Below are 14566 nucleotides of genomic sequence, written 5' to 3'. Positions count from 1 at the left end.
ACCCACTAAAATCTCAATTAAGATTTAACATGTTAATCTCACTTAAAAAGTTAATTTGACTATTTTAAATCAAAATATTACATTAAAATAATACCTGGTAATCCTGCCATGAAGGTCCTTGTTCAAAGACTTCTTGTTAACGCTTTTTCCCTATCTACCACTTGTGCTCCTGTGTTGTTACCCAGTCACAAGGTCCATAAAGACATGGATGAGTGAGTTTGAGGTGGAGGAACTTGACTGGCCTCTACAGAGTCTTGATCTCAACCCGATAGAACATCTTTTGGGATGAATTAGACATTCCCATAGACATGCTCCTAAACCTTGGGCAGCCTTCCCAGAAGAGTTGAAGTTGTTATAGCTGCAAAGAGTGGGCCAACTCAATATTGAACCCTACGTACTAAGACTGGGATGCCATTAAAGTTCATGTGTGTGTAAAGGCAGGCGTACCAATACTTTTGACAATATAGTGTAATCTAAAGTTGCCAGACACTTACCTGTATGTTGTATTACATTAAATACTAATGAACTGGATGTGTTTCTTCACATTATTGTCTACATTGAAAACAACTGTTTCACAGTGTGAATGTTCTTAACAGGACAAAGAGAGTTTTGTATTCACCCTTCTGAGAAGAGCAGCCACCGAGAACATAGAACTTCTGATCACACTTGCTCTACAATACCAGCCTGACCTGCTGAGCAGAAACTCTGTGAGTATTATTGAGAGCCATATGATATTTTGGAAGTGGATTAAACAGAGCAAAGCTTTGGCCAAAGAATAACTATGGAAAGGCCATGATGCAAATCATTATAAACATACAATAAAATAACAAACATGTTATACCTACCTGCTCTGTGTAGTGGTTTTGCACAGGGCAGCCCAGATCCTTCTCTTCTTAGGTCCCCAGCTGGAGCTACTGGCCCCTCCCTCCTGTTGAGTGCCCCAACACCTGAGCCGAGTTGCAGCTTTGTGTATCCATTCAGACACGGAGCTGTGGTTCGGCCCTGCCCCCCCTCTCTCCTCATTGGCTAACTTAGTTTGATTAACATCAGCGGGAGCCAATGGTGCCACTGCTGTGTCTCAGCCAATCAGGAGGGAGAGTCCCGGATGGCCAAGGCACTCGTGGATATCACTGGATAGAGAGGGGGTTCAGGTAAGTATTATAGGGGCTGGGGGGGGGGGGGCTGCTTCACACACAAGGCTTTTTATCTTAATGCATAGAATGCATTTGGATAAAAAAACTTCTGCCTTTACAACCACTTTAAGTAAAAACAGCACATATTACACACATTACACATTGTTAGGCACGCAGTTAATTCTTTGATTGTGCCTAGATGTTAACACCTTACCAGCCAGTGTCATTAGTACAGTGACAGTGTATATTATTAGCACTGATCAATGTATTAGTGTCACTATTGATGTAATTGTCAGTTATTCAGTTAGTGTACCTCCCAGCCAGTATCAGCAAGTGTCAAATTGCCCTATCACGGTCCCACTATAAGTCGCTGATCACTGTCATTACTAGTATATTGTCAAAGGTGGGTAAATTCCAGTATATATACCATAGTTTGCTATCTCTCAGGCTCAACATTAACAGGTTGCTCTGCATTCAGACTTTCCTCTGCTCCGGTGCTGAAGGATCCAATCCACACGATGGCTCCATCTCAATACGAGACTCTCTTGAGATAATCACCGTAGTGTCGAAACGCGCTGAGGTGGAGCAAATTTATCTTTAACAAAAATACAATACCTTTCTCACCCAGAACCCAAAATAAGCACATCAGACATTACTATTAACATTGTTTATCTACAGTTTTTCATGTAGCATGATTTTTGTACCCATCCCTCTCTATTTGTTGTCATGGTGGGTGTAAAACGTGAATGAGTGTTGTTTTTGTCCCAAAAAGGAAAGAATTTTTCTCTCTAAGGTTATAATTGGTTTAACTTTTTAGGATGGTCTCACTGCTCTTGATGAAGCTCGGAAAATAAAAGCCCCACTTAGGGTTATAAGACTGATCCAAAACCAAACCCAGGTATGTGACATAATCAAACAAACAAGGTCAGCACACCTTTCTGTAATCTCTTCAGTGTCTTCCTTGGGATTGCTCAATCCATGTGTTTTTGCACGTTGAGATGGTTAGAAACCTCTGACATGAGAACTGAACAAAGCATATTCTTCTATAGCAGGGATATGCAATTAGTGGACCTCCAGCTGTTGCTAAACTACAAGTCCCATCATGCCTCTGCCTCTGGCTGCCATGCTTGTGGCTCTAAGAGTCTTGCTATGCCTCATGGGAATTGTAGTTCTGCAACATCTGGAGGTCTGCTAATTGCATAACACTGTTCTATAGTGTGTACCTTGATCTAAAGCTCTTCCAAAGTCACTTCTGACAGGTTGTGCCAACTTCAAGGGATCCAGGGGGGCAAGAGACGGGGGCTTCAGCACTCAGCCTGTGATTGACAGCCTCAGATATGCATGTTTTCCTATGAGACTGTAAAGAGTTCCCTGTTCTATGCTGTGCAATGTGGGACATCAGATCCCCACTCCTTGCCTTCAGAAAAACACTTCAAATGGCTGTGGACAAAGTCTGGCTGCAGATAAAGGGGTGCAACTTATGTAGGAGGATAATCTCTGTGCATCACCAGATTTTAGCCACTTCAGTGGGTACATGTTAGGGTTTACAACCACGTAGAAGATTCCTCTGAATCGTCACATTCAAAGTGTGATAAATATGATGAATAAAGTATTATGGGTAGAGGAGAGAAGTATTAAAACCCTTTCAGGTTTTTTTTTCTGTCTGTACCTATTGCACAGATTTCCCTTTACTTGTGCATCAGGAAACAATAAGAAATCGCAGAAAATCTCCCTCACTTTTTGCTGCTGCAATAACAACTTTTGATTTCTATTTACTTTCTGTATTCTAACAATGGTCACAGAACAAATAGAGGGATGTAACTAAATGTGGATACAGGCTGCAATAAAATTTTGCCTAACCTTTCTCTATTCTATGCAAATCAAAAAATTCCTTTACATACACTGCAAAGCTGTTTTTTCTGCATAAATACATTGATTCAGTTTGGACCAACGTAAGTATGCATATTCCATACATGGACAATCTCTAGACATGTGCACTGACAAAACATTAGTTCATTTTCGTTTCCTTCATTTTCTTGCTTTTTTCGGAAATTCAGAAAATTGAAAAATTCAGAAATTCGGAAATTCAGATTTTCGAATTTCCGAATTTCAGATTTTCGGATTTACGAATTTCGGATTTTCGGATTTCCGAATTTCAGATTTCCGAATTTCAGATTTCCGAATTTCGGATTTTCGAATTTCGGATTTTCGAATTTCGGATTTTCGGAATTCCGAATTTCGGATTTTCGGAATTCCGAATTTTTGGAAGTTCAAAAAATTAGAAAATTAGAAAATCTGAAAAAAAGAAAGAAAATCTGTTTAATTCTAAATAATAACTATTAAATTATTATTATTATTATTATTATTTAGAATTAAACAGATTTTCTTTCTTCTTTCCTGAATTTTGAATTTTCGAATTTTAAATTTACGAAAATTCGGAATTCCGAAAATCCAAAATTTGGAAATACAAAATTTGGAATTTCGAAAATTTGGAAATCTGAAATTCAGAAATTCGAAAAATTCGGAAATTCATAATTTCGGAAATTTAAAAATTTGGAAATTCGGAATGAACTAATTTGTCAAAATTTGTTAAAAAAAATATTTGGAACTAAACGAATGGCACATGTCTAAAAATCTGTAGAAACAGAAAAGCACCATAGAAGCCACCCACTACTACAGTGATCCCCCGTCTTCTGGATTCCATATCATGCCCTGCTGCATAGTAACTACAGGGGGTCACTCACTCAGTACCATTCAAGGAATGCTTTACATTTTTCTAATGAATGAAAAGTTTTCTCTGATTGGATGGAGTGGAGAGGCAGGGCAGTGACATCACAATCTTTACCTCATGCAAACAGAGAATATACAAGGCATTCCTTAAATGGTGCCCATGCCTAGTTTTAGAAGTCTCAGCTTCAACATGGGAATCACAAGGGGACATTTGGATAGAAAGAACGAATGGTATGTGCTAATACTCTGAGGAGCCCGTAATATGGAAATGCAAGAAAGCATTTTAGTCCTTATTTTGACACTGATCAGGACTGTCAATAAACATGGAAATGCGAAAATATATTACTAAATAAAAACTTGCGCTGATGGAAACAGCTAAGTGATAATAAAATGCAGCTGCTGTAGACAAGGTGCTAATCACTTGGATAAATATGGATAAAAAAATACAGAGCTCACAACACACAATATAAGTGAAATCAACAAAAAAATCCAAATAAAAATCCAAATAAATGCAACTGACGGGTTAGACCACAATGAAGTAGGTTACAAAAAATGCTTCACAAACTTACAGGAGTACCGTGACACCTCTTTTGCATCCCCACCCACCATAACAGGACAACCCCCAGCTTTGCAGTCCAGGGGTCACTTCAGGCTTGTAAATGGTATCCCACACATGTGGATTGGTGTGAAAACATCAGATGGTGGATCGATGTAAACATCAGATGATAGATTCCAATAGGAGGCTCTCAACAGGATATTCAGGCACCCAGAAATGAAAAGAGGATGCACTAATGACCTGTACAAATGGATGGAAATTCCGACGGAAAAGGTCCGATCATATTATATTGTCGGAAAATCCAATCGTGTGTGGGCTCTATCAGACTTTTTCCATCGTAAATTCCGACAGAAAAAATTTGAGAGCAGAATCTCAAAAAAATCCGATCAGACTTTTTCCGATTGTAGAGAATTCCTATCGGACAAAGTGCCACGCATGCTCAGATCAAATTAGGAGACCAAAGCTATTGGCTACTAGCCTCAACGTAGTCGCAACAAATGAACGTCATCACGTTCTGAACGATCGGATTTTCGGACAACTTTGTCCGACCGTGTGTGTGCAATACCAGTTTAGGACAAAATCCATCGGAAAAAATCCGACAGATTTTGTGGTCGGAATGTCCGACCGTGTGTACAAGGCATAATAGTGAAGTACTGTTATAAAAGTTTATTTAATGCTCATAGGGATCGGTACTTACAAAAAGACAGTTAAAACAGGCATGGATATAGAGCTGTAGATACAGGAAGCAGCCAGATCGCACACCATGAACGGCAGCTTAGTGTGTTGAGAGCGCTGTATTTTTTTATCCACAATAAACATGGAAAGACAGCCACCCAGATGATTGTTTTTGACTGCCACGGATACATTTTTGGTTAAAAGACTAAAATATGACTAAAACTAAAATAGCATTTTAGTCAAAAGACTAAAATATGACCAAAACTAAAATGCCCCCCCCCCCTTTTCCATCTCCTTATTTACTCTTTCTCCTGTCTTCTTCGTCTGTATCTTGCCTTCTTTTTCTTAACATTATAATATGCAGCATTGTTTTCATACCAGTTCAGTATAAACTAGCACCAATGGGTTGCCTCCTAACCCAAATATCGTGTCTCTGACTAAGATGTTTAACGTATTTATTGATGTATAACATGCACAGGCATATAACACGCACACCAATTTTAGAAGGGAAGTTTAAGGAAAAAAAACATACATTTTAAATAAAGAACTTTGAAGAAAAATTAGGGTCACCGCTCATCAATGTACCCTGCTCAGTGCCCATCTGCAGCCTCTAAAGTTCCCATCATTGCACCCTGCTCACTGCCCATCTGTAGCCATTTAATTGCCCAACAGTGCAGCCTGTTCAGTTCCCATCTGCAGCCATTAAATTACCCAACAATGCAGTCTGTTCGGTGCCCATCTGAAGCCTATAAATTGACCAACAATGCAGCCTATTCAGTGCCGAAGCGAGCATCGCTGAATTACACAGAGCCACAATCTCCTGTGTCCCCGGCACTCCGTCACTCACAGCCACGCCTCCTGGCCCTGCTCATATGATAGACAGAACAGTGGCCCAATGTGAGGCCAGGAGGCGTGGCTGTGAGTGACGGAGTGACGGTTAATTTATATAAAATACTTACCGTATTTTTCCTTTCCTGGCAGCATACTTGTGGGTTGACCCCGCCTCCATAACTACCCAATAGGACCCCTCCCTATAAATTTCAGCTGTGAGCTCCTAGCCGTGTTTCGTAACTAGCCTACTCCAAGCATTGGGAGGGAATCCTGCTGCCATGGAGCCTATCAGAAAAGGAAAATGATGGTAAGTATTTGATATAAATTTTACGTTTTCCTGACAGGCTCAATGGCAGCATACATGTGGGAAATGACTCGCCAAACACACCCGGGTGGGTACAATGCTGAGCAAAGAAAATACATTTATTTAAAACTGACAGCACTTTCAAACCAAAATTAACAGATGACAAGGCGGCTGGTTCAACAAAATAGTGGGAAACAAAAGTATTACTAGATGACCAAGAAGCCGCTCTACATATAACTTCAGGCGTGACATGATGAGAAGCTGCCCAGGAAGTTGAGATACTCTGAGTTGAGTGTGCAGTCACTGCCTCTGGAGGAGTCAAGCCCTTCACTTTATAAGCCTTTTGTATGGTCTGAACTATCCAAGCAGAAATGGATCTGATTGAGGTCTGTTTTCCTTTATTTTTTCCATGTAGAATAATGAAAAGGAAGTCTGTTTGCCTGAAAGATTCCATAGCTTCCAAATATTGACTCAAAGTATGTCCCACATCAAGGGGTTGGACATCTGGACACTCTCTTGTCTCAAAGGTAGACAACACAATTTCTTGATTTTCGTAAAAAATAGATGTTACTTTAGGGTTTGAGCCCAGCATGGGAATTAACACTGCTCTATGTGGAAAAAAGGTCAGGAACGGCTCCTTGGAACCTAAGTTTCTGATTTCAGACACTCTTTTGTTACTGCCACCAGGAAAACGGTTTTGAGCGTAAGGTCTTTGACTGATAGAGGTGTGTCAGGATCTGTTCCAAGCGTGGAAAGGAAATCTAGAACAAGAGGAAGATCCCATTTAGGAAACCTTGGTTTTCTTTGAGGTCTAAGTCTAATAGCACCCTTGAAGAACTGACGAATCAGGGAGTGATTAGCCCATGAAATTCCTGTAAACGCAGAGTTGGCTGATATTTGTACACAAAGAGAGCTTACTGCTAGAGGCAAATCCAAACATGATTGCAGAAAACTAAGGATATCCTGGACCTCTGGAGAACCACACGGATTAGGTCTAAAGGACATGTGTTCTGAAAACTTGGACCAAATCCATTCGTAAACTCTATTCGTGCTCTTCCTTCTGGCATTAAGAAGAGTCGGAATAGCTTCTTCAGGACAACCTAAGGCTTTAAGCCTTCCCCTCTCAAAAACCAGACCCTGAGGTGTAGGTGAGCTGGACATGGATGTAGAGTTATGCCTTGGGACAGAAGATCTGGGCTGAGAGGCAGAGGAATTGAGTCCCGATAACTGAGGAGTGTTAAGAGGGGAAACCATGGCCTGTTGGGCCAGAACGGTATGACTGCTGTGACTTCCACATCCTTTGTTCGGAGCCTGCAGAGAAACTGAAATATCACAGGTACTGGAGGGGAGGCGTATGCCTTGCTGGACCTCAACCGGAGGGCATCTATCCCATAGGCTTGGGGATCCCAGAACTTTGAATAATACTTGGTCAGCTTGTAATTGCATGGGGATGCAAAAAGATCTACTTCTGGAAACACTCCCAGTGTTAGGAGCCAATTGAACACCTCCTTGTGTAAGGACCACTTGTTGTAGTCCATTTGAACACAAGATAGAAAATCCACCTTTACATTCTGAACCCCTGGAATGTAGCCTGCCAAAATGTTGGATAAATTCTTCTGAGCCCAGTTCATGATTGGCTCAACCTCTCGTAGCAGAAACCAGCTGCGAGTTCCACTTTGCTTCCTTATGTAAGCCACCGCGGTTGTATTGTCCAACCGGAGCATCACTGAGGAGTTCTCTATCAGATGGCGGAAGGACCTGAGTGCCTGAAAGGCTGCCCACAGTTCCAGAATATTGGACACAATCCTTTGAGATGGTGAGTCCCATCTGCCCTGAGCCACTTCCGATGAGCAATGAGCGCCCCAGCCCCGATTACTGGCATCTGAGGTTATTGTAACCCATGTCATGGGAAGGATCAAATGGCAGTTGCAGAGATTTTTCCCCTGAAGCCACTAAAGGAGAGACTTTCTCATGGATGGAGTGAGAAGGATGTGCTGACTCTTGCTGGGAGAATCCCGTTGTTGGAGAAACCCTTTTTGGAATGGGCGAGTGTGCCATTGCGCCCACTTCACCATAGGAATACTAGCTGCCATGGTGCCAGTCACCTTCAGACATTGAAGAGCGGTCAGGTGAGAAGAAGCGAGAGTTGAGCGGATCCTGTCCCAGATCACCACAACCTTCTCCTCGGGTAACGTGATGGTGCCTTCCACTGTGTTGAAATGCGCACCTAGAAATATGAGAGACTGAGATGGACTCAGGTGACTTTTCTCCAAATTCAGGAGCCACCCAAACTCTTGGAGAGTGGCAATTACTATTTCCTGTGCTCTAGAAGTTGACCTTTGTCCTGGGCTCGAAGGAGGAGGACATCTAAATAGTGGTGAAGATGAACTCCCTTGACTCTGAGCAGAGCAACAACAGCTAACAGAACGTTGGAGAACACCCGAGGTGATGTCATGAGACCAAATGGAAGGCAAGTAAACTGTAAATGTTGATCGCCTACTGCAAAGCATAGGAACTTTTGGAAGTATGTCACCATAGGAACATGAAAGTAGGCAGCTTTCAAGTCTATTGACACCAACCAGTCCCCTAGATTGACCGACTACTGGATCGTTAATAGTGATTCCATCTTGAATTTTTCTTTTCGGATAAACCGGTTGAGATGTGCCAAATCTATGACTGCCCTCCATGTGCCATTCTTCTTCTGTACCAAGAATAGAGGGGAATACATGCCTTTGCCTCGTTCACCATCTGGAACAGAAATGAACTAATCTTGAACCAATAAAGAGCTTACGTAAGCTAAAAGAACTTGTCTAGTTTCTTCTGAACTTGGAAGATTTGTAGGCATAAATCTTAGTCTGGGAGTGCTGTTGAACACCCTGGTGTGGCCTGAGGAGACCGTCTTGACGGTCCAGAAATCCTGAATTGAGGCCGCCCAAACATGCTGGAAGTGGAGAAGGTGAGCCCCCATCTGACATGTTTAAGAGGGTCAAATTTCAAAAGGACTTAGTGGAGTCCTGGTTACCAGAGGAAGCCCCTTTTGTTGGCTTTTAAGAAGAGGACTGCCTGGATTTCCATGATCTTGAAAATTCACGACCAGGCCTGTAGCTGCGTGCTTCCCTTGCACGATCGGTATTCTGTGTTCTTGAAAAGGTGCGTTTCTGGTTCTGTAAACGCCTATCCTGAGGAAGGAACCCCGACTTACCACCCATGGCCTGAGTTATGGGCAATCAAGCTTTTTGCCAAAGAGGGAGGTGCCCTCAAAGGGAATAAGGCACCAAGCTTGTTTAGAAACTGGATCCGCCAACCAGGGTCGGAGTCACAAGGCCTGACCGGGCGGTGACTGCTGACAACATCGGAACCACTATCTGAAGGGGGAGCTGACCGGTGACTAGGTTGGGAAGACTCCCATGTCTCATGGACTTGTCCCTCTCCTGACAGGGGAATCAGTGGATCTGGAGGGGAATCACAAGGCTTTTCAGTGTCTTTCTCCTGTAGCGACTCTTTCATGACCCACTTAATCTGTGTTTCCAGTGTTGGTCTGCAGCTTCCCTCTCATTAGCTGCTTTAGAGAAACAGGGGTCACAGAGAGACTTGCTCGCAGGAACTGGGATCCTGCATCCCCAACATTATCTCTCCGGGCCCCTACTGTGAGATGAGGGTGGGGGGGTGGGGAGAACCTCTACTATGGTCCTTAGACTTAGAGGAGGAACCATGGTGTCTAGAATCAGAGGAGGAGTGCCAGTGGTGTGATTTAGAGGACCCACTCCTTCTGCGGGAACTACTCTGCCATTGGTCAGAACTAGAAGGGCTGAGAAAGAGGAAAGACAGAAATAGAGAGAGAAAGGCACAAGATCAGGAATAATGCCCTACACTCAGCTCTCTTCCCCCCAGCAGGCAAAGTAAAGGAAAAAACACAGTTTCCAAACCTACCTGCTGCGAGAGGACTGGCCACCAGGAGGCAGTGAAGAGTCCATGACTGATACTGAATACACTGCAGGTGGAACAGACAATACATCAGACATCCGCAAGCGAAAAGACAAAGTTCAGACCCATCTAAAATTGCACTTACCTGGGTTAGGCTCTGCAGGTACTCAGGGAAGTCACCGATATGCCCACGATCGTTCCCAAGATCTCAGGCCTCCCCAGGCTTTTAAAATTGCCATCGCGTGATGTCATGGCTGCGCCAGGCCTGCGATCCTTGCGTGCATGTGCAAAACCAAACCTCGCTTTCGTTCCGGAACCGCGGATGCGCAGAACGCAGACGGAACCCGTAAGTAAGAGGGACGCACAGGGAGCCAGCTGCTACTAAGGAAAAATGTGAAAAGGACAGCTAATGCAGAAAAACAATACACAACAAACATAAACACTGCTATCACGAGGGCGATCGCTTACCACTACCTACGAAACAAATTGGCCAGGACATCCATACACACACCGGGCTTTTCAGGGCAGATAATGGCCACCTGAAAACTGCTAGGTAAACAGGCCTGTGCGCGCTTGTCTTTCCAATGGTAGACATGACTCCAGCTTTTCTGCGCTTACTCTGCCATACACTCCATATCCTGCTAACAGTCAAGGTTTATCGGAGGGACTTGACACCAAATCATTCCGCCGATCATGATTGTAGGACATTGTCTTCAGGTAGGAGAACCAAAACATATGGCCCTACGGAGGAGGACAAAAAAGGAACATGGCTAGGAGCTCACAGCTGAAATTTATAGGGAGGGGTCCTATTGGGTGGTTATGGAGGCAGGGTCAACCCACACGTATGCTGCCATGGAGCCTGTCGGGAAAGGGGGCATTTACTAAGCTGCTGAAAGAAAAAAAAATAGCAAAAAAGTTTTTCTTATTTTTTTTCTTAATTTTCAATGTTACTAATATATTACAGAATACACAGAATACAGAATACTTTATTAATCCCAAAGGGAAATTGGGAAAATTTGTTACCGACACAGACACATTGAACAAAGACAACACAAGATCACAATAATAAACTGAACAAGATGCAAAACACAACAAAATTACCAATAACAGCCATTAGCACCAATTTAACAAAATTAAAATTACATTACACATAAAATATCCATACAATTGAAATACAACATTTAATAAATAACAAAGATTAAAAAAACAGACAATCAAACTATCAAATACAAATAATATACCATCCCAGATAATAACCAACACAATACCAACATACTATAAAAACAATACAAAATCCTGCTCATAAACCAGAATTAAACCTTCACCTCCAGCCCTCACAGAAAATAATTATAAATCTTGATCGCCACAGGGATTACTTAAATATATACATTCAAGTTATATGTGCAATGGCATTACAGCCAATAGAGTTCACAGCTTTTTTTTTTTTTTATATATATTTTAAAGTCGAACTTCTGTTTACCAAAAAGCTAAATTTTTGGTTTGTTTGTGAAATTTGGTTTTATTTATAAAGAGGGCTAAATCTGTGTCTGTAGTGCATGTTCAAATCTTAATACCATCAATATTAACATGTTATTAGATTTTTATTCCAGGATTCACATAGTGGATCAACAAAGGATCAACAAAGGCCTATAGGTCCAGTTCCCAATACAGGCAGTCTAGTGCGTTTTTTTCTCTGCATCAAAAACGCATAGAAAGTAGGTTACAGTATATGGTTTCCAATGACATAGTTCACACCAGTGCAGTCAGTTCCAGAGTGTTCCAGTAAGGCCGCGTACACACGCGGGGACTGTTCGCTCAACTTTGTCCGCTGAACGGCTCGTGTGTGGGCTTTCAGCGGACAGTCTGCTGAACAAAGTTTTTCGGAAATTCCGAAAAACTGTCCGCTGAAACTCTGTTTCAGCGAACAGTCCCCTCGTGTGTAGGCTTGTTCGTCAAACTAAGTTCCGCGCATGCTCAGAAAGGATTTACACGCCGAAGTTTGCATTGCAGTGTATAGGACGTCGTATTTTTCGTCCCGTCGTACGTGCCGTTCACGTCATCGCGCACGGTTTCAGCGGACTGTTCGTTCGTCGTGTGTGGGCAAGTCCGTCCATGCTAATTTTGAGCGGACTGTCCGCTGAAACTGTTTGACGGACAAAGTTGAGCGAACAGTCCCCGCGTGTGTACGCGGCCTTAGAAAAGTAGAACATGTTGCTTTTTTCCTGCACTGGACTGTACTGGAACCAGTGTTAATTTTTGCCGCAAATTTCAATTTAGTTTTAGTCATAATCTTAGGACTAAAATGGCTTGTTAGTCTTAGTCCCATTTAGTCTCCAGTCCATTTTAGTTTACTAAAATGTCCTACGTTTTAGTCAACTAAAATCTCCAGTACATTTTAGTCGACCAAAACTAATTTTAGTCATCTAAAATCGAATGGGTGTAATTAAATTGTAATGCTTTAGTTAACCTTTCTCTACAATTTCCAAACTCATTATTTACTGCTGGAATGAAAAATCGAACATGTTATTATTTATGGTATTGAGGTATGAACATGCACTACAGACTAGTGTTCATTTTGAAGTCAAATTTCAATTTAGTTTTAGTCATAGTCTTTTAGTTTTTCTCCCATTTTAGTCTTTTGACTAAAATGGCTTTTTTTTTAACATAAAGTTTATTTGAAGTTCTTCAAAGGGAACACTAAAATGGCATTTTAGTTTTAGTCATCTCAATTGTTTTAGTTTTAGTCATATTTTAGTTGACTAAAATAGTATTCATTTAGTCAAATAAAATGTTTTAGTTGACAAAATTAACACTAGCAAGGAAAACGCCTGTGATTAATATCACGTTGCTGAAACATAAAATATTTCCGATTATGGCTGAACAGTGTCCGTAAAGATAAACAAGCTATGTTTGAAAAAGTGAGAAACCCCTGGATTGCATACCTCCAAGCCCCCTAGATGTTGGGTCACCCTGAGGACAGAGGCCTGGGCTGAGGGGACCAACCCAGCTTCTTTCTTTCTTTCTTTCTTTCTTTCTTTCTTTCTTTCTTTCTTTCTTTCTTTCTTTCTTTCTTTCTTTCTTCTCATACTTCCTCAGGAGTGAGGCTGTGTGATATGAGGCTTTAGGTTTACTTCCTGACAATGATGTACCCCTATCTCTCCATGTACTTGGCTATGGGTGACCTACAGTTTATTGAAATGTTATTTCATAATTATTAAAAAAAATATATCTTACGTTTGTAACCAGTTGCTTATACTTCTGGGTTTATAGCCATAGACATATGGTTAGGCTAAATTCTTCTTGATGTAGCTCCTCTTAAATTACTATGTTATGGCCTATGATTATATTGGAGGAAGCATTGGCTCGTTGGCATTTATTTGACATCCTTTATGCTTTTGTATATCGTACAAAACTTTGGAAAATATTTTTACTCCAGCAGTATATGAGCTTGGCAATTCTAGAGAAACAATGCATTACAATTTAAGTAAAAGTGGATTTTAGTCACTTAAAATGTAGGAGATTTTAGTTGACTAAAGTACTACTAAAACAATTCAGATGACTAAAATACGACTCAAACTAAAATGACATTTTAGTCAAAAGACTAAAATATGACTAAAACCAAAATTGCATTTTAGTCAAAAGACGAGGACTAATACTAAATCGAAATTTAATGTCAAAATTAAAACTGCTACCTGCACTTTTCTCCTATTCCCATAGCTGCTGAATAGCTGAGCATTCATATTTGTGTGAGTGCTGGGCAACAAAAGGGTAGTCCTATCGTGCCTACATGTCCAATCAACTTTAAATGTCTATAGTCAATTTTATTCTGATCTGTTTAGGAGCAGCAGATGATGTTCTTGAAAGACCGACCTTTGCCTTTTCCTGTTATGGAGGCTGGTGATCCTGTTATGGAGGATGGTAATCCTGTTATGGAGGATGGTGATCCTATTATGGAGGTTGGTACTCAGAGTGGAAAGCCTAGGAAGAAGGTGAAGCTCTTTATCTGTGGGCATAGTGGAGTTGGAAAAACCACATTTGTCAACACGTTAAAAGAGGTAAATGAAAGCTATACAAGCAGAATTTAAATTCCAAATCTTAACATCACATAGTTGTTACTGATTTGTTCTACACTACTACTTGGGTTTTCTAGCTACAGCTAACTCCTTGATTACAAAACTTCACACATATATATTCGTTATTTTAATACCCATTTTTATTTAACAGACTGGGCTACTTTCAAAATTTCAGTATTATTTTAATGGAACTGAATCTCCTCCATCTACACAAGGGGTGTCCTGTTCGGAGACTGATCTAAAGGGTGAGTGGCTACGCATTTAACTTTTTACGTGGTGATGAGACAACAAAAACAGTGACATTTTTGTGAGTTCAAAATAAATTACACTATTTTTCTTT

The 14566-nt window shown here is 41.2% G+C and overlaps 1 protein-coding gene across 1 annotated transcript in view; it reads left to right on the top strand.

Annotated features, from left to right (window-relative positions):
• Window positions 1-14566, top strand: part of LOC143963745 (death-associated protein kinase 1-like) — a 102746-nt gene that overhangs the window by 51223 nt on the left and 36957 nt on the right. The window contains exons 8-11 of the mRNA XM_077473470.1: window positions 597-707; window positions 1951-2031; window positions 13993-14208; window positions 14378-14471. Of these exons, the coding sequence (XP_077329596.1) occupies window positions 597-707; window positions 1951-2031; window positions 13993-14208; window positions 14378-14471 (502 nt within the window). The remainder of the gene's footprint in view (window positions 1-596; window positions 708-1950; window positions 2032-13992; window positions 14209-14377; window positions 14472-14566) is intronic.

This window comes from Lithobates pipiens, unplaced genomic scaffold (genome assembly GCF_037356315.1).
Source record: "Lithobates pipiens isolate NorthernLeopardFrog02 unplaced genomic scaffold, aLitPip1_a1.2 Scaffold_8, whole genome shotgun sequence".
Lineage (NCBI taxonomy): Eukaryota > Metazoa > Chordata > Amphibia > Anura > Ranidae > Lithobates > Lithobates pipiens.
This window is presented reverse-complemented; position numbering and strand designations above follow the sequence as displayed.